Genomic DNA, 21,410 nt, shown 5'->3' with positions numbered 1-21,410 from the left:
CATATAACCTTTGCATGTGCCAGGCACTGTTCTAACCTCTTTGGATGAATAACTTATTTAATGCTTCCATTTCACAGATGAGGAAATGGAGGCACAGACTGATTAGAAAACCAGCTCAAGGTCATGTTGCTGGTAAGTGGTACAGTCTATTCCCACTCCTCTTGGTTGGAAGGCCTGTCATTTCTCTGGGAATTTTGCTGCTGCTGGACTTTGTTTACCCCTCTCTGACAGCGCTGGGCACGCCCTGTTTTGTAGGCCGGCTATTGTGTCTGAGTCCCTGCCAGACTTTGGGCTCTCTAAACCTCCGGCTGCCAGCACAGGCCGGGGAGTGAATCCGGGGCTGGGTCTCTGGCCCTGAGCTCTGCTTCACTGCAGTGGGACAGAAGAGAGGAAACCAGGCCCTGCCCTTGGGAGGCCACACTTGGCCTCAAGGAATCTCAGCACAACCAAGGCTGGGCTGTGAACTGGTGCTGGGGTGTAGGGCAGCCAGCAGGGCAGGGGAGCAGGATGAGAGGCCAATATGAGGGACATGGTCAGGGAAGCAGGGGACGGGGTGACAGCCATGAATATACTTGGTACCTGGAATGGCCTGTTGTCCTGGGCTAGGCAACGGAAGTATTTCCTGTGTGCCTGCCCTAATGAGGCCCCATAGGTCCCATCACACATGTCACCAGGCCTACAGAAATACAGGGCCCAGGCTGGCTGTGTGTGCCCACAGGTGGGGCTGTGCCCTCGGCAGGAAAGCCCAACCCAGAGCTTGGGGTAAGGGATGGTGAGGCAAAATGAGGTGGGGCCTCTGCTGTGTCATTTTGTAGACTTGTGTGCACACAGAGTTACACACACTGACATGTACATGCCAGTACACAGAACACCAGGCACACATGCAAACATGCACACACGTACACTTACCTGAACACAGACCACAGACACAAGCAAATGGGCACAGAGAGACACACAACTCACAGAGACATACATTCAGAGAGACAGACATGTCTGGGTGTATCACTGACATTCACACTGATAGACATACAAGCCAACACACAGAGACACAGCACACTGGGCAGACACATCTAGGCATGTTGAGATGGCATGTGCCCAAGCTTAAATAGACACACACTTCTGACTCACAAAGATACTCAGAGTCAGACACAGAGCTATAGACCCCAGAGGCACAGACGCAGCTCCAGACAGACATGGGCCAGGAGCGCATACCTAGATGTGCATGAACACGCACAGAGCCCTACAGAAGGTCACGGGCAGACCCATGGCCACAACCTATGCCGGCCCTTCTCTGCATCCCAGCCTGGCTGCTGGTGACAGGGTGTTGGCACCCGACGAGAACACTGTGCCAGCAGTGACCTCATTGGAATCACGAGGGTGGCCTGTCCCCAGGCGTGGGAGGTGCGCAGTGGAGTCTAGAGTCTGGGCCTCTTGGGGCTGCCTATGATCCCACCGCTGGGGCCTGCCAAAGCCTGTTTGCACCTGGTCCTGGCTCCCTGCACTGGTGGAGTGGGGTGGGGCCTGTAGGTAGTGGGCAGGCCCCAGCCACCCCTTGACCCATGCCTCAGTCTCTGGGCCCTAGAGTCAAGGGGTTGTCCTGCTTTGAGACAAGGGTAGGCAAAGCCCATCTGTGAGGCTACACATACTCACTTACAGAACAGGAGGCAGACAGCCTGGGCACCAGGGCCAAGAAGAGGGACCCAGAAGGGGTTACATAACTGTCAGCTTTAGAGAGGTGGAAGGGGAACTAGGGAGCCAGGAAGACGTAAAGATGCTCCCTGCTCCTGAGCAAGGCTGTTACATAACTGTAAGCTCAGCCGCGGGGAGATGGCCTGGGATGGAGGCCCAGAACGGGCCCAGCCATCTCATGCCTCCAGCCCAGACGTGCCAGGCTGGTGTCCCTGGCAGTAAGACTTGAACCTGCCAACCATGCCCCACTCCCCATGGGAAGTCTGCCTCAGTGCCTCCCACCTTTCCAGACTCTCTGTTTCTCCAAACCTGCTCACCCCTCCAAGTCTGGTTCAAGTGGTACCAAAGAATTCCATCCTTTCTTACCTGGGGCTGCTGAGTCAAAAGGAGGGTGCTGTCATCTGTCCTGATAGCCCTGCTGTCCAGTCTTGGTAGCTGGGCACTACCCTTCACACTGCCAGGTGGAGCTCTCCCAGCCCCCTGAGGAGGAGTGGCTGGGGCCCTCATGTGCTCAGCCCCTGGGGCTGACCTTGACTTGTCTCATCAGCCGAATAATGAGCTGATGGTTCATCTGGCCACTAAGGGTGGGTTGGGATGGAGAGGCCAGTGTGTTTGCCTGTATGTGTATGCTTAGGGGCTGGGCGTGTGTGTGTGTGTGTGTGTGTGTGGTGTCACTATCGGTCCTCTGGATGTAGCAGAGGCAGAGCCTGGGGTTGAGAGGGAGGAGTGGGCCTCAGTTTCCAGGCTGAATATTGGCTGTGGTGAGTATTCCACATCTTTCCAGACAAAACTTGTGCCCCTTCTTGCTCTGGACCACTAAGATGGCTTTGAGCTTCCATGTGGTCCCTGTGGGGGTCACATATTGTGACTGAATGTGCCTCTTGTTCCTCTGGAGATGCTAACAGTACAATGTTCTAATCCTGGAGTGTGGTGTTATGGGGCTAATTCTCCCCATGCCAGCTCCAGGGGGTCCTGGAACCTGCCTGCCCTCATTGGTCACAGGTCCCCCACCACATAGCACCCTGGGCCTTGTGTCCTGGGTGGGCTGGCCGCCATGGAGATCTTCACTTTTCCTGGAGAAGAGGGATAGGGACCCCCAGAGGCAGAGCTGGCTCCATGTACTTTTCAGAACCCCAATTTAGTATGTCCTCCTCAGCTGCGGCTGGGAGCTCCCCAGACCTGGGGTGGGAATGTGGAAGCCTGTTAGCCCCTTTCTTCTTCCATCTGGCTCCCCAGCCGCTCCTCACTATCATCCAATAAATGTGGAACAAACGTGACTTGGATCTCAGCTTGAGACATGAGGAATCGTGGGCTCCCTGGGGGCATGCAGCCCCTCTCTGCCCATGGGGGCCTCACCTATTGTCTCATTCTCCAGCTGGGCCTCCTCCAGGCACTGCTTGTGCTGCACCTCGATCATCTGCACATAGTCACACTCCTCCTGCAGCCTGGCCGCCTGGCCGCCCTGAGGACAAAGACAGGGAGGGCCCATCAGCCTCGTCCATAGACTCAGGAGCACCAGGCCCAGTCTCTGGACTGCACCTGCCCTCTCCCTGGAAGAGATCCAGGTTCCAGATGGAACCCCAATACCAACCCAAGACTGAAACCTGAACCTGACCCCAACCTGTTGTCCATTGCCCCCAAACCTGGGTCGGCCCCGAGGACCCTGCCACAGCTTCTTGATGGCTCCCCCATTAGTGCTGCAGCTGTAACTGCTTTGTCTCTTTGCGGGTGGCACAACTCCAGATGGCGGCAAGAGGGCCTCCCCTTAGAGGCCTGAGCTGGCCCTCTGGACTCTGCCACTCTCCAGCTTGGTTTGAGAGTCTGTCCCTGTCTTGATCTCCCTGATGAGTGGGGCCAGCTCATGCTACTACTCTGTTATGTGGAGTTGGATCCTGGCCTCTGGTTCCCAGGGCCAGCCCTGGGAAGAATCCAGGAGTCTAGCTGTATTTTCCAGCTTCTGTCATTCCAGGATTCTGTGCTCAGTCCCCTGGGTCACCAGGCTAGGGAGGGGACTCTGGCCTTCCTTGCCCAGACCTCACCTGCCTCCTTTTTAGTTTCTAAATAATTCAAGCTATACCAGATCTACTGAGGGTGGGGAGGTTTAAGGAAGTAAGAGAGCCCCTCTAGGATCCCACCAGGCCTCCCCTGCTTCTGGAAGGTGAAGAGAAGGGATGGAAAAGTCTAAGCTTCTCCTCTTCCCCTCCCTGTACCCTGGCCAGGGATCAGGGGCGGGCCAGACCAGTGTGACTGGGGACACTGACCTTGTGGAAGACATGTGAGTGGGGGTGATGGCTGTCTAGGAACAGCCAGAAAAAACAGGTCTTGGGAGCTCTTAGATGGGTGTGGGTGGGTGAAGGCCTCCACGGAGGAAGCGTTGGACTGGCAGCACCTTCTGCGTCTTTGGCTTTAGAAAAGTGGTTGCTGGCCCCGGCAACCCCACACCAGTTTCCTCATCTCTGCCTGGGAGAAGAATGTCAGTTTCCACCAGGGCCATAGAAGAGAGTCCAGCAAGACCACTCCAGAATCAGACATTCTCAGTGTCTCCTCCAGCTTGTCCCTCCCACCCTGGGACAGGGTCCTTACCTCCCTGGGCCTCAGTTTCTCTGTAGGCTACATGGGCCTCAACCACCTCCCCTGCCGACTTAGAGATTCTTGAAGTGGGTCCGTGGGAAGAACATAGGTGGGGGACCTTCCTTTAAGGGGGTCCCTTCTGGCCTGCAGGCACCAAAGTGCTTAGTACTTTGACCATTGTTTTAAGTAAATCAGCTCCATTTACTGGGATGTGCATCCCAGCTGGCAGCCAGCAATCCATTGCTGCGGAGGGAGAGGGGTCCAAGCTGAAGCTGAACAACTCAGTGCCTAAGAAGCTGCACAGCCAAGTCCTTTCCACCCCAAACAGCTCTCTCATTCCTGTTGAGGGCTCTCTGGTGGAGCCTCTGTCTCACAGGTCACCTGCAGGCCAACACTCCCAGAAGCAGCTAGCACCATGGTTGACCTCGTCCAGGTCCAGGGAAGGCCTCCCTCTCCAGGACTCCTTTAGATTTCCCCAGCATCCAGACCTCACCTGCCTAAGTGCTGTTGCCCTGGAAGCCACACAGTGAGCACGAGCTCCATCTTGCCCCTTTACCAGCCAATGGGGGTAAAGACATTAGCTGGTAAGTCATTTAAAACTTATTGAAAGTAACACAGTTGTGTGATGGAGTATGATACAGTTACTCGTATAACTGTTAAAAGATAGGAGACTTCAAGGAAACTGTCTGTGGTTCCTCTTTGGGGTCATGTGCTTTCTCTCCTTCCCATAAGGGTTAGTCAGGCTGAAATGCTCAAGACACTCTGTCTCAAGGGATTTGTGGCTGTTTCATCCTCAAGTATAGGGGGAATAGTGGCCAGGAAGATCTCAGAGGTGGCTTCTGGAAGAGGAATCTGGGTACTGGCTACCCTGCCTTGTGTCCCATCATTGGTCTGTCTTGCCTGTCTTGGAGCACATTTCTCACCAAGGTACCATCCCAACCCCATTTCCCACCAGCAACAGGGTTCTTTCTGCTTTCTGGCCCCTTCCCAGCGTCTCCTGATTCTCCTGTCCATTCTCACCTCTCATGACACTGTAACGTCAAAACAGGATGGATGGTAGCAGATATCTCTTGTTTCTGCCTTCCACCATCCTTTACTCTCTTCTGGTGCCATGTCCTCATCTGTGTCTGGGAAACAACCTCCTTCCCTACCTCTAGTTCATGGAGTTCTGATGAACCCTCTTCCAGGGGATTGACATGTGACCAAGGCTTAAGTCCATCAGAGCATTCCTGGCCACAGTGCCTGACACATGGCCTGAGTCGGGCTACTCAGAGCCAGGAGGCTCACTCCTGGGACTTTGGATTAAGTGATTAAGCAAGTGAATTTGGTTTTTCCCACTGGACTGGAAACCTTAAAGGAAGCAAGGGCTCAAGCTTCTGCTGTCTTCTTGTTGACAAGTGGAACACACGGATAAAAACTATACAGCTGAAGGCAGAATAGAGAGATGGAGAAAAATCAGGTTCTCTTAATATTGTCTGGGTCTGTGAATGCAGCCATGCCTGAAACCAGCTCTACTGCTAGCAACATGAGCTGATGCCTTTCCTTTATGGCTTGGATCAGTTGAGTTTTCTGTTGGTCGCTGTAAACAAAAGTGTCCAGCCTTGCCCTCTGAGGACAAGATAATGGACGCCCTCACTTTCTGGGCCTTCTTAAGCCAGGACTGTGGCTATGTAGTTTGCCAAGAAATATTTGTTTCCCAATCACCATGGGCGCCTAGGATTTCTGGCAGCTTCTGCTTGCGACTCTCTGAGGGTAGAAGAGTGTTGGGTCAACTTCTCCAGCCAACTCTGCTCCCTCAGCAGCACAGACACACAGCCCTTCCTTAGAGGCAGTTTGGAGAGAAAGGAGGGGTGGGTACCGAAGCCTGTGGTGTTTATGAAACAGTGGGTGTGGTCTGGAAGATGAGCTCTCTCTTTGTCACAATTTAGTTTAGTGTTGAGCCCTATCTGGGGAGGGGTAGAGGAAATGGAGACCCAAAGAGGGACCTGAGGTCACCCAGCAAATGCGCATTCCCAGATGGGACCTAAGTCTCTGACCGCTGGTCTGGACTGCATCAATCCTTCAACACAGCCTCGCCTTGGACCCTCTGGTCAACCATTGCCCTTTGAGGGACCGGGCCAGGGCAGCTCCCTCTAGTCCTTATCACTAAGGAATTCAGGCAGACTTTGGACTTCCTCTCCCACTTATTTATTTCCCTATTCTAAACATCCTCATTATCCCTCTGGACTTCAGGAACACAGAGAGAGTTGAAAAATTCCCTGGCTGAATATAGCCAAGTCTACTGATGTCAGGGAAGTGTTCCAGGGTGGGATATAGCTGGAGTCTGGGCTTCCTACAGAATGGGTATGCTGTACTCATTCTGTAGAGGTAGGTCATGGAGGATGTGCAAGTTAGACAATTAGAAGTGGAGTAAGAGCACCCCAGAAAGTAGAGCAGCGTGTGCACAGGCATGGAGGCATGAAAATGCCTAATACATGCAAGGCTGTGAGAAGCCTGGTGTAGCTGCAGCAAGGAGTTCTGGGGGCATCAGGAGACAAGTTGAGAGATGTAGACTGGGCTAGGATTGGGAAGGGCCTGGAATGCCAGTTTTCAAGTGTGAGCTTTCACTCCTAGGCCATGGGGGCCAACAGAGACTTGAAGCAGGAGACTGAGGATGGGGGATACACATTTTACAAAGATCCCTCAGGTTGCAGGTGGTGGGGCTGAAAGCTACTGCACCAGTCCAGGCAGGAACTGATGAAGCCTGGGCAGGACAGTGGGTATAAAGAGAGGGCACAGAGAGGAGGGGGCAGGTGGAATGAACAAGACTTGGTTAGTCCCTGTCTCCAACTAGACTCAGGATTCTCCTGCCAACTCCCTGTCATTCACCTCCCATATCCCGCTAGCCCCATGGCAGAGGACAGAAGAAGACCAGGATGGAGAAGATGCTGTGGACTTCTTCAGTCTTCTTCAGCCTGGGTCCCTTCTGGGCTTAGGAACTCCTGCCCCAAAGAAGGTGCTGAGAGCCCAGCCTGGCCCAAAACTCTCTAGCCTCAGCTCAACGGCAGGGTCAGGCTGCCTTTAAGCTTACTTTTTGGAGCTCAGTCAAGCATAGGAATTGGTGAGGGGCTAGAGAGAAAGCCCTGCTTTTTCCTGTCCATGTGGGGTTCTCTGAGATCTGGAGCAAAGGCTAGGTGTGGTGATGGGGGTATGGGTGAAGATGCTGGGAGTTGTAGCTGTTAGATGCAAGGGGCTCTGAAAGACAGGGTGGGCCATGCTCAGGTTCGTAGGCCATGTTCAATCCCCTCAAGGGAAGCCTGAGACCACAGCTACTGCCTCGAATCAGAAGCCCCAGCCTCATCATCTGGGGCCAGAGAACTAGGGCAGGAGGAGCCAAGTAGCACAGCAGGAAGCATGAGTCCCTCCGAGGAGAAGCTGGTCTCTGAGAGGAGCACAAAATGCAGCAGGCTGGATAAGGTGAGGCAGGAGAAAGAACTGTCTGCAAATTGCCAAGCATGCAGAGCCTCCATGGATGATTCGTGCTTCTGAGGTTTGTCAAGAGGGCTATTTTATTTTTTTCCAGCCTGCAACTGTTAATGGAGGCAGGGGAATGGGGAGTAGAGGACAGGGGGCTCAGGAGTGGTTTCATTTACCCTCTCCCACATGACCCTAGCCCTTTACAGAAACCATCTCATATCTCACGACTTATTTACTCTACTCTGCCAGCCCCCTGCTGAAATCATGGGGTAAAAAAGAGACACAGGGGGAATGGAGGAGCCAGAGAGAAAGCGGTGTGATCACAGGCACACAGGACAGCAGCTCAGCTTCCCGTCCTTGCTGGCTTTTGCACGTGAGTGGGCGAGGACGTGCAGCCCTTGTAGTTGGGAGGCAAGAGGGGAGAGAGGAGAGAAAAGGTGGGAGGAGGAAGGGCAGAAAAGGAGTGGGTAAAGGACATAAGTTGGATCATGGGATCCAGGAGTCACAAAAGAAAGGAGAAACATGCTCCCAGCTTTGCAGAGAGCACTAAAGGAAATCAAAATAAGACTTCCCCTCATTGCAGAGCAGCCTGCTAGGGTGATGGGAATGTATAATAGTTTGACCTGGGCAGTGGTGACACAGGTGTACACATATGTGACAATTCACTGAGCTGTCAATTCAGATTTCTATATTTTACTAATTTTAAAAATATCTAAAGTCCCAGCGCAGCATGTGACACGCCGTCGCCCACCCTGGAAGTAGTAGCCCCTCTTCACGAGGTGGCAGAGCCTAGTTCGGACCACAGGTTCCAGAATGAGACTGTCTGCTGCTTCTTGGCTGGATGACTTGGGCAATTTACTCAACTTCATCTATAAAATGGGGACAATAACAATACCACCTACTTCTAGAATTGGGGTTGAGGGTCACATGTAAAAGACACCAGCCAGGCACCAGGGGGGTTAGCAGCGACTGCCGAAGCTCTAGTCCAGTCCTCATGCCAGGCTGCCCCTGCTGTCCACATCCAAGCCTAGCCACAGCCGTAGTGCCTTGCATAACCCCAGGTAGGCTGAAGGTCCTACCCACTGACAAGTGCCAGCCGTACCCACCAGAGGTCTCAAGTCTGCCAGTTACCTTCGCCCCGTACTGATTTCTCTTCCTTGTATTTTTACATCCCTTAGCCAACAGCCCAAAGCCTCCCCGCTGCAAATTCTTTTTTTTTTTTTTTTTTTTTTTGCCAGCCTCACTTCCTCTTGGGGAAGGCTGAGCTCTGGTAGAAGAGGAGAATGAGAACTGCTGTGTGAGTGTTGATGGGGATGGGGAGGAAGAGGGGGAGACATAGGGATACAGGATTGTGCTTTGGGTAAGAAGAACTTTCCACATCTCAGAGTGATATCAGGACAAGGGCTCTCATAATTAGCAGAACCCAAGCACAGACACTTAGCTTGTTCCCATCTAAGGGTTCTTCTTGGAAGGTTTCTTTTGGGGGCATGAAGCCTTTATTTGCAGAGGAACACAGGCTAAGCATTTAGTTTAAATCCTCTGCTGCTTGTTCACGATCCTGGCCACACCTAGGGAACTGGAGTTTGCAGGACTCAGCTTATAAACTGCCTGTGGGTGACGTTGGTGTTGGAGCCACCTGTAGAGGGCTGGACTCCAGCACAGGCAGCCACAAGGCTATGAGTCCTTAGTACATGGAGATTGGTTGGTGGCCTCTTCCCCCTCCTCTGGTGACCTGCTGTGCAGGAAGAACTTGTTTTGAAGTTAGGTAGTAGGAGGCACTTCCTGAGAGATAATGGGCCGCATGAGAGGGGCTGCACGAAAAGACTGGGTCCTCCCAGTGGAGGCTAGCCTGAGGCTCACTGCCAAGGCACCCTGCTTTCTCCCTGCCAGCTCGCTGGACAGTCCCGTCAGACACAGACATGAAACTCCTGCGAGAAGACCAAGCCCTGGATAATATCACCACTCATCCTGTGGCACTTCATTACATTCCGGCTGGGGATATTTGAATATTAGATATTAAGCAATTCCTGTCAATTTTGTTAGGTGTGTAATGACAGTATCATAGTTATATAGAAGAGTGTCCTTTGGTTTTAGAGATGCATTCTGAAATGATTTGGGGTAAAAGGTCAGGAGGTTTATAATTTACTTTAAAATACTTCAGCCCAAAAGCAAATGAAGCATATATTAATTGTTAGATGTTAACAATTGTCAAACCTCGGAATTGGGTATTTGCACGTTCATTATAATGTTGTCTCTGCTTGTTTAAAAATTTTCACAAAAAAAGTAAAAATTTAAAACACTATACACGTGGTGGAGAGATTAAACTGTTTTTTCTTCTTCAGAAATGCTTCTAAGGGGCCAGGCGTGGTGACTCACGCTTGTAATTCCAAGCACTTTGGGAGGCTGAGGCAGGTGGATCACCTGAAGCCAGGAGTTCAAGAGCAGCCTGGCCAACATGGCGAAACCCTGTCTCTACTAAAAATACAAAATTTAGCCAGGCATGGTGGCGGGAGCCTGTAATCTCAGCTCCTAGGGAGGCTGAGCCAGAAGAATCACTTAAACCCGGAAGCTGGAGGTTGCAGTGAGCCAAGATCACACCACCACACTCCAGCCTGGGTGACAGAACAAGACTCCATCTCAAAAAAAAAAAAAAAAAAAAAAAAAGGAAATACTTCTAAGTTATGTGAGAGAGTACATAGTGACATTTTCAATGGGTACAATAAAAATCATTTTGTGTTAAGAAGTCAGATAGGGGAAGGCAGAATCTGGGGGTTGAACAGAAGGATTTAAGAAAGGGACTAGGCTTTACATAGTCCCCAGGCCCCATTCCCTGCTCCATGGCCAAAGGGGCCACAGTGAAGGGCCCAGCAATGGCAGAGTTGTGGCACGTGGCAGGTTAGAGCCCCTACCCTAGTCTCATGGCCCATGTTGGATTTCCACTGAGGCTGCCCACGGTGTGAAGGCCCATCTGCTCTGAGAGGCCCCATTGCCTACCTAGGCCTGGAGCCTTACCCCCAAAATGTTTTGGCCACCTAATGAGGAAACGTCCCCCATTCCCCAGGACTCCTGCTGCCCTGGGAACCTGTGGGCAGATGGGGGCCAGAAATAGCTGTATAAGTTTCCACAGGGCTCCCAAGCTGGGGACGTTGGAGAAGGGATGACAGTCACACAGTTCACATAGCCACCTTCACAGCCTTTACCTCCTTCAAAGCTCACAGAAGTTCTGCTTGAAAGACAAACCCCATTTCACAGAGACCCTGGTGCTCCAGGGATAGATTATGTCCCACTCAGGAGGCAGAGTTGGCTCCAGCCTAACCCTCTCCTCCCGCTTCTCCTGCACACTGGGCGGAGGCCTCTCACCTTCCCTTTTGTGGTGAGGAACCCGAGGCCCTTTCACAAAAGTTAAAGATGTTCCCAAGGTCAAGCCATTGCCATGGAGTGGAGTGAGGACCAGCTCTCCTGTCCCCAGCCTGGGCTCCCCAAGGATGTCCCACAAACCTCAGAGAAGGCATAGTCTTAGTGCACCAGGACAGGAGGGTAGAAACTTCCAAAGGGGCTCGCTTTTCCAGCATGGTACCCTGGGAGCCCTGGCCAGGCCTAACTGAGGTGGTAACCTCACTTGAGGAGGAGGCCTGACCCAGATGCAGCCATGTTTCCCAAAGCTCACAGGGTGGCCTGCTGGGGGCCAAGAGGGCCTGGGCAGCTGTGGTCCGCCTCTGGAGAGGCTAGAGGCAGGTGGCAGGGGCAGCAGGATGCCGGTGGCAAGGCAAGGCCTTCGGGAGCTTGTGGCCACTGATCAACCTCAGAGTGGGGGAGAAGCCGAGCCTCTCCCAGTCCCTGGGACTCCTCCTTCTGGGGGAGGCCCATTGGTCCTGTCAACAGAGGCTGTTTTATGGTTTAGGGTGAAAGATTGGCCCATCTGGTCAAACTCTTTAGGGCACAGTCCTGCTTCTTCCAGGGAGCCTCCCCTGACTGTTCCTCTCAGCAACCCCTGCCCCAGTTCTAGGAGGCTGTGCCCCACATCCACCTGGACTCTTTCTCCTAAGTCACTGGGTCTGGTCTCCCACACCAGATAGAGAATTTCCCACGAGGAGGCCTGTGACCCTCCTCCCCCAGCCTCATACTGGGCATTGCCCTGAGCAGCTCTGCTTCTGGATGAGGAGTCCCTGTGCCTGCTGTCCGGGGGGCAGGGGCAGTGGAAGGCTTGACAGGTGGCCTTGGGGCAGACTTCCTCCTCTGAGACACTGGAGGTTTTCTTTCCTTTTTTTTTTTTTTTTTTGCCTCCCTGTTCAGAGATTTCTCCTTCCCAGGCTGAAGTCAGGGCACCATAAACAGGAGTGATAAGGCCTTGGGCCTTCAACCTGAACTTTGCAGCTGCCATTTTATGACTCTGATAACTCCTGGCCACCCCCCCCCCCACCCCCGCTGTCACACCGAGTCCGGCTAGAGCAGGTTTGCCCCATTCCATGAGGGAGCGATTGGTAGCTGGTGGGGAGGAAGGAGAATCAGGGATGGAAATAGGGACCCCTCACTCCAGCCTGCCCTCACCCAGTCCTGGTTGAGTCCCTTCTCCTCTCTCTGTGGACCCAGCCCCTGCACTGGGCTGTAAGAAACATGGGGATGTAAGAGATCCCAGCCCCTGACCTCATAGGATGGCCAGAATAGCCCAGCCTGGGAGGTGGGTAGGGCTGAAGGGTGGGGTTAGAGGGGGAAGGGTTGAGTTGGCTGGAGCAATCAGGGAAGGCTGTCTGGAGGAGGAGATAGAGTTGGGCACTAAACGAATAAGATGTGGAAAGACAGGGGGAGGGTAGGCATTGGAGGGAGGAGACAGATTTGGGCTGTCTCAAGAAGTGTGAAGTAGAAGTGGCCTGGTGTGAAAGGAGACCTCTCTGAATCCACTCTGCCCCTGGGCTCAGAAGCTTCTCAGGATGGAGGAATGGGGTGTCAACAGTGGTCCCAAGATCCCTGGTTCATCCAAGAAGAGTTTGAGTGGCTTGAACCCGGGGTTGGGAGGGCCAGATGGTGGTTGGAGAGGCCTGAAGGCTTCATGCAAGTTGTGCCAGAGCTGTGGCCTCTGGGACAGAGCTTGGTAAGATTTTGAGTGCTCAGGAGGTGGGTCTCATGGCTGTCATGGGTGGAGGTGAGGCTCCTGCCAATTGTCAGAGGTCCGCTCCTAGGACAGGCAATGAGCTTCCCATTCCCAGGGTGCTCAAGACATCCGCTAGATGGAAACACAGAGATACCTGCTCTAGTGGAGGTGATGGTAAGGGAAGTGATCATGGGAGAGAATGAACTAGATAATCAAGATTCCTCACCCTCCCCCAGCCAACTTGGAGTGGGCATTTATGGCCCTGCCTAAGCAGCAACTCTAGATTACTCAAAGTCTGGGGTAGGGAGAAAATCAACCTCTGTCTAGGTCTAACTGGTGGGAGACAGATGTGGCTCTTGTGTCTCTGGACCTCGCTTTGCCCATCTGTAAAGTGGGCTTTGGTAGACTCAATGAGTGCTGAGGTCTCCTCTGTTCTAGAGTGTGATGATCCATGCATCTCCTGCCTCAATCAGCATCTGCCTCCCAGCCCAGGTAAGCCATCCACAGACACACATATCACACCCACACATGGGGCACACGAGTACACATGTATCAAGGGCATACACATACCCACGTTGAGAGGAAGCAGAAGTGGGAGGAAGAGGGAGGCCACTGCTTGTTGGCATTGGCTCCCTGCTCAGCTCTCTCCATGTACAGGCCTGGCCCCTCCTGTTAACCACCAGCCTTAGCCCCTCACTGCCCACCAGCTTCCACCTTGGGGTCTGGTACCTTTTTGCTTTGCTCAGTGGGAGGGCACACGGAGGGATGTGCCTGTCACTCACCTGATCCCAAGAACCCCTTCTCAAGTCCTGGGGCCCCCAGCACTGGTTCTGCTGCTGACAGCCCACAGGCACCTCCAGACGGTCACAGCACACAAGAACGGTCCCTCACATCCTCCCTCTCACCTACGGTGTACCAAACCTTCCATCTCAATCGGCCGCAGTACCTGACTCTGCACCCACTGGCCGCCCCACCCCGCTGCGCACCCACAACCACGACAAGGAAGGCAAGTCTGGGGCCCACTCTTTCCCGCTGCCCCTCCACTGATGCTGTGCCTGCTCCGGGCTGCGCTGGGAGGGACTGGGCACGACCAATATCCCAGCCCTCGCGTCTAGGTTCGGTCTGGAGCGGTGGGAGGAGGCGAGACGAGATGCTTGATGTTCCCTATTCCTCTTACACAGACACGCGCACAGACGGCCCGGCTCCCGCCGTCCCCCACCTCCCCCGCCCTCCGCAACCCCCAGGCTGCCGGGACTCTGGGCGGCCGGGCGAACACTCACCGCCGGCCCAAGGGCGCAGGCGAGGGCGCCTGCTAGCACGCATAGCCAGCGGGCGGGCAGCGGACTTGGCGGGCGCATGGTCTGCCCTGAGCCCGCGGCGGGCGGCCCCGCGCGGGCAAAGAGCTGGCGGGCGGCGCACCAGGCGGGCGATGGCCGGGAGCCTGGCAGAGTGGCGCTGGCGCTGTGGCCCCAGAGCTAAGAGGCGCAGCTCAGGGCTGGGGGCGGGCCCCGGGGGCTCGTCTGACGGGCGGCGGATCTAGCCAATGGATGGGTGGAGGCGGGGCCGCCGCCAGGTATGGGGCGGGGCTGGGGAGCCCCTGCCAGTGAGGAAGCTCTGCGCTCTCTTTGCCAATCCCACACCTTGGTCTTCCGTCGTGAGACATTTATAGGCCTTCGCCCCTCCGGGCTCGAGACCCGAACACATCCCATCCTTCCATGCTTAGCTCACGACCTTCGCAAGCTCCCACCTCTGTACCCACCCTCAGCCCCATCCCAGGGCGCTCCTCATGTCTACCCTCGGAGCCACCTCCTCCAGGAAGCCTCCCCGCCAGCCTTCCCATTTCCCACCTGTGCGCCTCGGAGGGTTCGTGCGCGCAAATCCGATTACGAGACAGGAAGTGCCACTTATCTTCCCAGGCTGCGAGCTGGGGCCCAGCAAATGGCCAGGCGCTGACAGAGATCGGGTTGTTTGATCAATTTTAAACAACCCCAATTCATCCTTCGCGCCGAAGAAGCCGGGCGAGAGGAAGCGAGGGCTCGAAAGAGGCCCGACTCTGGGTTCCTTTGTGTTCCCTGCTCCCGGGTGACCTGGTGGGGCGCGCTCAGCATCTGTTGGGTGCCCTGGCCCTTCAAGCCTCGGGGGACCTGCTCCAGGGAGCATGAGGTGTCCGCACCCTCGCGGGTCTCGTCCAGGGCACCTCCCCAGGGAGGCTGGGCTGAAGTGCCAGCGCCCTCGCGTGGGGAGCGAGGTCTGCTCCCAGCCCGCAGGCCGACTCCGCAGCTGACCTAAAACGAACCACAGACCTCGTCCTCCTCCTGCATTCCCTATTTTACAGCTGGGGATACTGGGGTCCAGAGAGGGGCCAGGACCCTGGCCGCCTGCCTTTGGTGCTGAGCTTCCAAGGGGCGGCGGCTCGGCCGCTGGATGAAACCGGGTCAGCCCCTTTTCTCGTTTATTTGTCCCTGGCATGGGGAGCGGGGTCACCACCTCTGCGCCCTGGGAGCGCGTCTTCTTGTGGACCAAGCGCAGGTGGCTGCTAGCCCTCTTTCTACGGGCTCGAGCCTGCACAATCGAGGCTGGAGATGTGGTCGCGGCGGCAGGATAGAGTGGCTGGCGGAGACGTGTGACAGAAGGAGAGGCGGAGTTCAGTGGAGAGGCGGAGAGGGCAGCGGGTCCCAGAGCCCTGAGCAGAATGTGCGGCTACCTGAAGGAGGTCCCGCGCTAGGCTTTGGCTGAACAGCAGGCGCGCAGGAGTTCCCTGAGGACCCACCAGGGCTTCCCTCCCTACAGCGAGGGAACGTCGGGATGCTGCCATGGGGTGGGCTTGAGGCGAGTGGGGGAAAGCCGGGAAGGGATGAGTGCCCTGGCCCTTTCTTCAGGGCGTACTTACACTTTCTTTCCACTCTCTCTTCTTCCTCTTCTTTCTTCCTCCCTTCCAGCATTCCATCCCCTGCACTTGCTCTTTTTCCCTTTCCCCCCTCTCCTCCTTGCCTTCATTAAAGGGAACCTCACCACCATGGAGCCCCTCCCTCCTTTCTTCCATGCACATTTATTAATCTCTTTCTGTGTGCCAGGCCCTGTGCTGTGCACTGGAGGCACAGAGGTGGATGGGCAGCATCCCCTTGCCATGAGGGGAACTTCGGGAGCTACTGTACTCCCTGCAATTTCTACCTCCTTCCCGATATAATCAGTGAGCCTGGACACAGGCCTTTCCTTAGATTTGGGAGCTGTGGAGATGCCTCTGTCCTAGCCTTTCTTGGGTTTGTACTCGATCTCCCAATGGCGGGAGTGTTTGAATGATCCTCAGCCATCTCCTCAGCTATCCACACCCCTGACGGCTGCTGTTAGCTCAGAAATCAGGGGTCTTTGTCTCTCCTTATGACCCTGTGTACCCCGTCTCGGGTCTCAGTTCCCTGGCAGGACAGTGGAATTGTGTCTTTTTCCTGGGAAGTTACTTATGCTGGCATGGTGTCCTAGGAGCCCTAGATGTGAAGAGCAAATCTGTGGGTTTGGGGTGTCATGAATCCTCAGCCCTCACTCCTCAACACGTACATACACACACAGCACCTAGCCAGCTGCAGGATGCTGAAATCCTATCATTAATGTGTCATGCCCCCAGGGTTGTTGAAGTTCTCCTGCTCTCCTGGAGGACAAGGTTCTTGGACACTTGAGGGTGTATGATGGGTGTGAGGATTGGAGAGGCAGACCTCACTTTGCCATGTGACCCGCCAGTGAATGGCTGGTGGGCAGGGTGGGGAGGGAGGGAGAGGGACTGGCTACCAGTGGGGATGGGTTGCCTTCCCCTGGCTCTGGAGGGGAGCCCACACTACCCCTCCTCTCCTCTGTTGGAGGGCTGGATGGCCAGGTTGGAGGCAGTGAGTGGCTGGGAAGGCATCTGATGCCTTTGCAGGCCTTGCTCCCCGGAAGGGAGTAGGTGAATCAGAAATAATTGTTTCCTTGCAGATTCTTCGGAATAAACATGACTTATTTGTTCTTTCAGAATTGTTCTCCTGGGGGATCCACCCTTCCTTACCTATCAAAGGGCACAAAACATATTCAGAAATGAAAAGAGCAGAAAGAAAATAGCAAAACCAAACAAAAGCCTAAAAAATTCAACCAACATTAAATGTGACTGTGTTTCAACTAATTGTTCCCGAATGTCCTGTCCTGTGTTCTGAAGCACTGGGGGGAAGGGGGTCAACCATGGGCCCACTCTTGGGGAGTCCTGTAGAATCTGCTGAGGAAGCCATCCTTTTGTGCACCCAGTTGATCTGGGAAGGCTTCTTGGAGGAAGAGGGATGTCAGAAGCAGAGGCGGGGGGCCGACGGACTACCTGAGGGAGTGGGAAGCCTGTGGTCCCAATCTCCCCACCCTGTCCAAAGCCTAAGCCCCTCTGGAGTCTGCCTTGCCTTCCCAGTCCAGGCTTGAGGAGGAGAGCCATAGTCGCCTCCTACTCTCTGTTCCCCCATGTCCTTCTTGCATGGATTCCTCCCTGGGGGGGTCTGTTCTGAAGTCTCCCCTCTGGGATCCCTAAAACCTGTCCCTAGTCTCTAGCACCATCTCATATCCCTTCTGGATGTCAGAATCACATGGGTGCCAAGGACACGGGAGGTGGCGGGAAAGAGAGAGAAGTGGAGTCACTTGCCATCCCCCGTGACAACAGGCATGGCACAAAGAGAATCTGCAGTTACTCATTCTGAGCCTGCCTGGCTTCCTGCCTGTCTCATCCATGCGCTGTGTGCCGCCCTCGCCTCCTCTCAGAATCGTGCACTCACTGCCTTCAAGGCTTCCAGCTCAGGGGCTCCATGGTGGTGAGGTTCTGTGGTGGAGTGGGAAGGGGGCTGGGGGGCCACAGAGTGGCCTTGACCTGTACGGTGGAGGCCAGGCTAGGAGATGGTGAGGAAACCACCTGGCTGGGGGAGTCACTGCTCTAGGATTCCCCTGCCAGAGCCACCCACGTTGCTGTCTGGATGCAGGCAACATTTGCTTTCTCCGGGCTTCTGAGTTGAAGGGACCTACACTTTTGGTCTTTATCCATAGAGTGGGGCTGGTAGCTCTGGGAACATGGAGTGATCACCACCTCCCCAGGGTGCACCTTCTTTTGGGGCCAGTTCTTCCTGTGAGAAGATGCACCTTAACTCCAGGCTGTAATTTGGTGGAGGGCAGGAGAGGCCTGGGCAGGCATTTAAAGAAGAAATATTCCCTTCATCCCTTCCATAACAGCATGCAGTGAATATCATTCATTCACCCTTCACGTCTCAACACCCGCACTCATCTGGGGGCTGGGGACGTGACTGTGACTTAGACATGGGCTGTCCTCTGCAGGGAAGCCTAGCACTGCTTGGGTGTGGGATTGTGGGGGATCTTCTGTTGGTGCTACACCTGCATCTAGGAAGAAAACCAAGTTCACGGGAGAGCAGGTGATGGAGAAAGAATCATCCTGACATAACAGATTTGGAAATGAAGCTCAAGGACAAGTTCTGAAATGGCTATTCCTGGTCCTGGAGGCTGGGGCTTAGAGCTCTGTTGGGGGGAAGGGTGGTGCTAACTATAGGTGTGTCAGTTCAGGTCCTCTAGTGAGCAAATGCTAAGGTGGAGTTAGGAGTGTGAACGTTTATTGGATGGCAGGGGGACCTGTGAGAGACAAAAGAGGAGAAAGTAGGATTGGGCAGAGAGAAACTCAGACTGCATTGCAGATCTGAAAAAGTCTTTGCCAATTTGATAGCGAGTTCCAGGGCAAAGGCTGGAATAGAAGCCTTAGTAACTCTACTGTGCTTTGTCAATGTCTGGGGCTGTCTGGGAAGAGCATTGACAGGCCCAGTCATAGACCTATTGACCAGAGCCTGAAGGCAATGTGGCTAGAGGTTCCAACTCATTGCCCTCCTCACAGTTGAGTGGCAAGCTCTTTCTAGAGGGGGATCCAAGTGATGCCCCTTTGCAGCTGCCACAGAGGGGAAACTGAGGCATGGAGAATGAAGTGTGTGAGAGAGCTCCTGCTCCAGGGGATAGAGGAAGAGGGGACCTAGGTCCTACCCTTGGAGCTCCTGGTCTGGGCAGAGAGGAAAAACCTGAGAACTCCTTCCCTCAAAACCCCAGGACTCAGTTTTGTCCAGGGGGTCAGCAGTCTGTCACCAGATAGCTTAGCAAGGGGGTTGTATTATTCTGTTTGCACACTGATGATAAAGAGATACCTGAGACTGGGAAGTTTATAAAGAAAAAGAGGTTTAGTGGACTCATAGTTCCATGTGGCTGGAGAGGCCTCACAATCATGGCAGAAGGCGAAAGGCAGAAGGCAGGCAAAGAGGGGTTGTGCAGAGGAACTCCCATTTATAAAACCATCAGATCTTATGAGAGTTATTCACTACCACAAGAACAGTATCGGGGAAACCGCCCCCATGATTCAATTATCTCCCACCAGGTCCCTCCCACAACACATGGGAATTATGAGAGCTACAATTCAAGATGACATTTGGGTGGTGACACAGCCAAACCATATCAGGGGTCATGGTGTTGGGAGTGTGGGAGACTCTGAAGGGGAGGACTGCTCCACCCTGTTTTCAAAAGCAGCCACAGCTTCTGGTCAAATGCTTGCTGTAGTGTGCTTGTGTGTGTGCGTGTGTGTGTGCATGTATGTCCGCGTGTAAGAGCATGTGAGTGTGTGCCCTTGTCTGTGGGCATGAGTTCATACAGACACATCTACTTCCAGCCAGGGGTCTGAGAGCAGGGCTTGGCCAGTGTGTGCAGGGAGGAAGTAGAGTTAGGGACAAGGTTCAAGGTAGGTAGGGCAGAGAGGGGCTGAGTTTCAGAGGGTGCCCATAACCACAGACAGCACTGCATCATCTCTCAGAGCTCATTTCTGAGGCAGTGAATTCCTGAGGGGGGTGAGGCCACTTAGCCCAGGGAGAACTCAGACTAACTCCACAGGGGATCTCAAAGTTCTCACGCTCACCTCCCCCTTCCCAGTCCTGCGTTCCTGTGAAGTCCTGCGAAGCTGACCTTCGGCAGAGATTCTGGAAAAGGGAGATAATGTAGGCAGGACAAAACACAACATGGAGTTTAACATAATTGATGCCACCAGAGATTAGTGTGTGTGTTAAAAATGTGAGGGTATCCACTGGGGAAAAAAAGAAAGTATGTAACTCCCAAATAACCAGAAAAAAGAAAAATGAAACTAAGAAAACTCCATGTATCCAATAAAAGATTGTTTGTTTGGGAGGATTAAAAATAAAGATTGTTTGTTTGGGAAGATTAAAAATAAAGATTGCTCGTATGAGAGGATTAAAAATAAAATATATGATAAATAGAAGCATCAAATCATGTATTAGAAATAATTACAAAAATGAATCATCATAGTCAATGGGAATGAGTGAGAATTTAAGATAGAAAACAAAAGGCACAAAGAGGATAATTCATATTGTTAGACCACCCAGTCTCTCAAGAAGATATAAAAATGCCAAGCGTCTATGCCTCTAATGCTATAGCCTCAAGTTATGTAAAAAAGGGAGGGACTGTCAAATCTACAGTCCTAGTGGAAGAGTTTAACACCCTTCTGTCAGAAATTCTTTTCAGTTCTCAGAATAAGGAGAGCCACATCTCCCTCTATGTGTATATGTAACTAAAAATATGGTGTCCAGCAACCAAAGCAAGTTGCAGAATGATACGTATGGTACAATGTTACTTTTATAGAGTTAACAATACTATCTGCAAACAATACTATGTAACTTTTATGGATACTAATTATGCAGTAAAAGTGTAAATCATGTCCAGGAATGATAAACACAAAGGCATGTTATTAGTTACCACTGCAAAGAGAGGGAGGGGAATGGAATAAGGGAGATGTATTAGCTTTTTTTTTTTTTTTTTTTTTGAAACGGAGTCTTGCCCCAGGCTGGAGTACAGTGGCACAATCTTGGCTCACTGCAACCTCCGCCTCCCCGGTTCAAGCCATTCTCCTGCCTCAGCCTCCCAAGTAGCTGGGATTACAGGCACACGCCACCACGCCTGGCTAATTTTTGTATTTTTAGTAGAGACGGGATTTCGCCATGTTGGCCAGGCTGGTCTCGAACTCCTACCACAAATGTGGCTGCTTGAAACAGCACTCATTATTATCTCACATTTTCTAGAGTCAGAAGTCCATATAAAGGTTAGCTGGGTCTTCTGCCTGAAATCAAAGTGTCAGCCAGGACTGTGTTTTCATTTGAAGCTCAGGGTCTTCTTCCAAGTTCATTCAGGTTGTTCAGTTTTCATTGTTATTCCAAGTTCTTTCAGGTTGTTCAATTTTTTGCAGCCATAAGATTCCCTACTTTTTTGCTGGCCATTGACTTGGGTGTCATTCTCAGCTGCTAGAGGTTGACCTCAGGTTCTAGCCATGTGACTCTCTCTGTAGGCAGTTCACAACATAGAGGTTTGCTTTTTTTGACAGGCCAGCAAGAGAGTATCTGCTGCAGCTTTGAAGCTGTCTGACTTATGTCTCTGAACTCTAGAACCTCCTTTTAAAGGGCTCACCTGATTAAGTCAGGCCCACCCACACTCACAGGGAGGGGATTATACAGGGTGTGCACACCAGGAGGCAGGAATCTTGGGTGCCATCTTAGAATTCTGCCAA

At 53.3% G+C, this 21,410-nt stretch overlaps 1 protein-coding gene across 10 annotated transcripts in view; it reads right to left on the bottom strand.

Moving 5' to 3' along the window:
* Positions 1-15,000, bottom strand: part of VIPR1 (vasoactive intestinal peptide receptor 1) — a 35,679-nt gene extending 20,679 nt beyond the window's left edge. For 5 of the 10 annotated variants that reach the window (XM_016940830.3, XM_016940831.4, XM_016940825.4 and 2 more), the window contains exons 1-2: positions 14,086-14,249; positions 3,046-3,151 (exon numbers count right to left, since the gene is read on the bottom strand). In XM_016940830.3, coding sequence (XP_016796319.1) covers positions 3,046-3,151; positions 14,086-14,163 — 184 coding nt within the window. In that variant the 5' untranslated portion in view covers positions 14,164-14,249. Of the gene's footprint in view, positions 1-3,045; positions 3,152-14,085; positions 14,285-14,652 lie in introns of those variants that run through there. The other 5 variants (XM_016940829.3, XM_063805641.1, XM_016940827.3 and 2 more) reach the window with 4 other exon arrangements.
* Positions 15,001-21,410: the final 6,410 nt, after the last annotated feature.

This window comes from Pan troglodytes, chromosome 2 (assembly GCF_028858775.2).
Source record: "Pan troglodytes isolate AG18354 chromosome 2, NHGRI_mPanTro3-v2.0_pri, whole genome shotgun sequence".
In the NCBI taxonomy this organism is placed as follows: domain Eukaryota; kingdom Metazoa; phylum Chordata; class Mammalia; order Primates; family Hominidae; genus Pan; species Pan troglodytes.
Note: the sequence above shows the minus strand (reverse complement) of the source record. Positions and strands in the feature narration are given on the sequence as shown.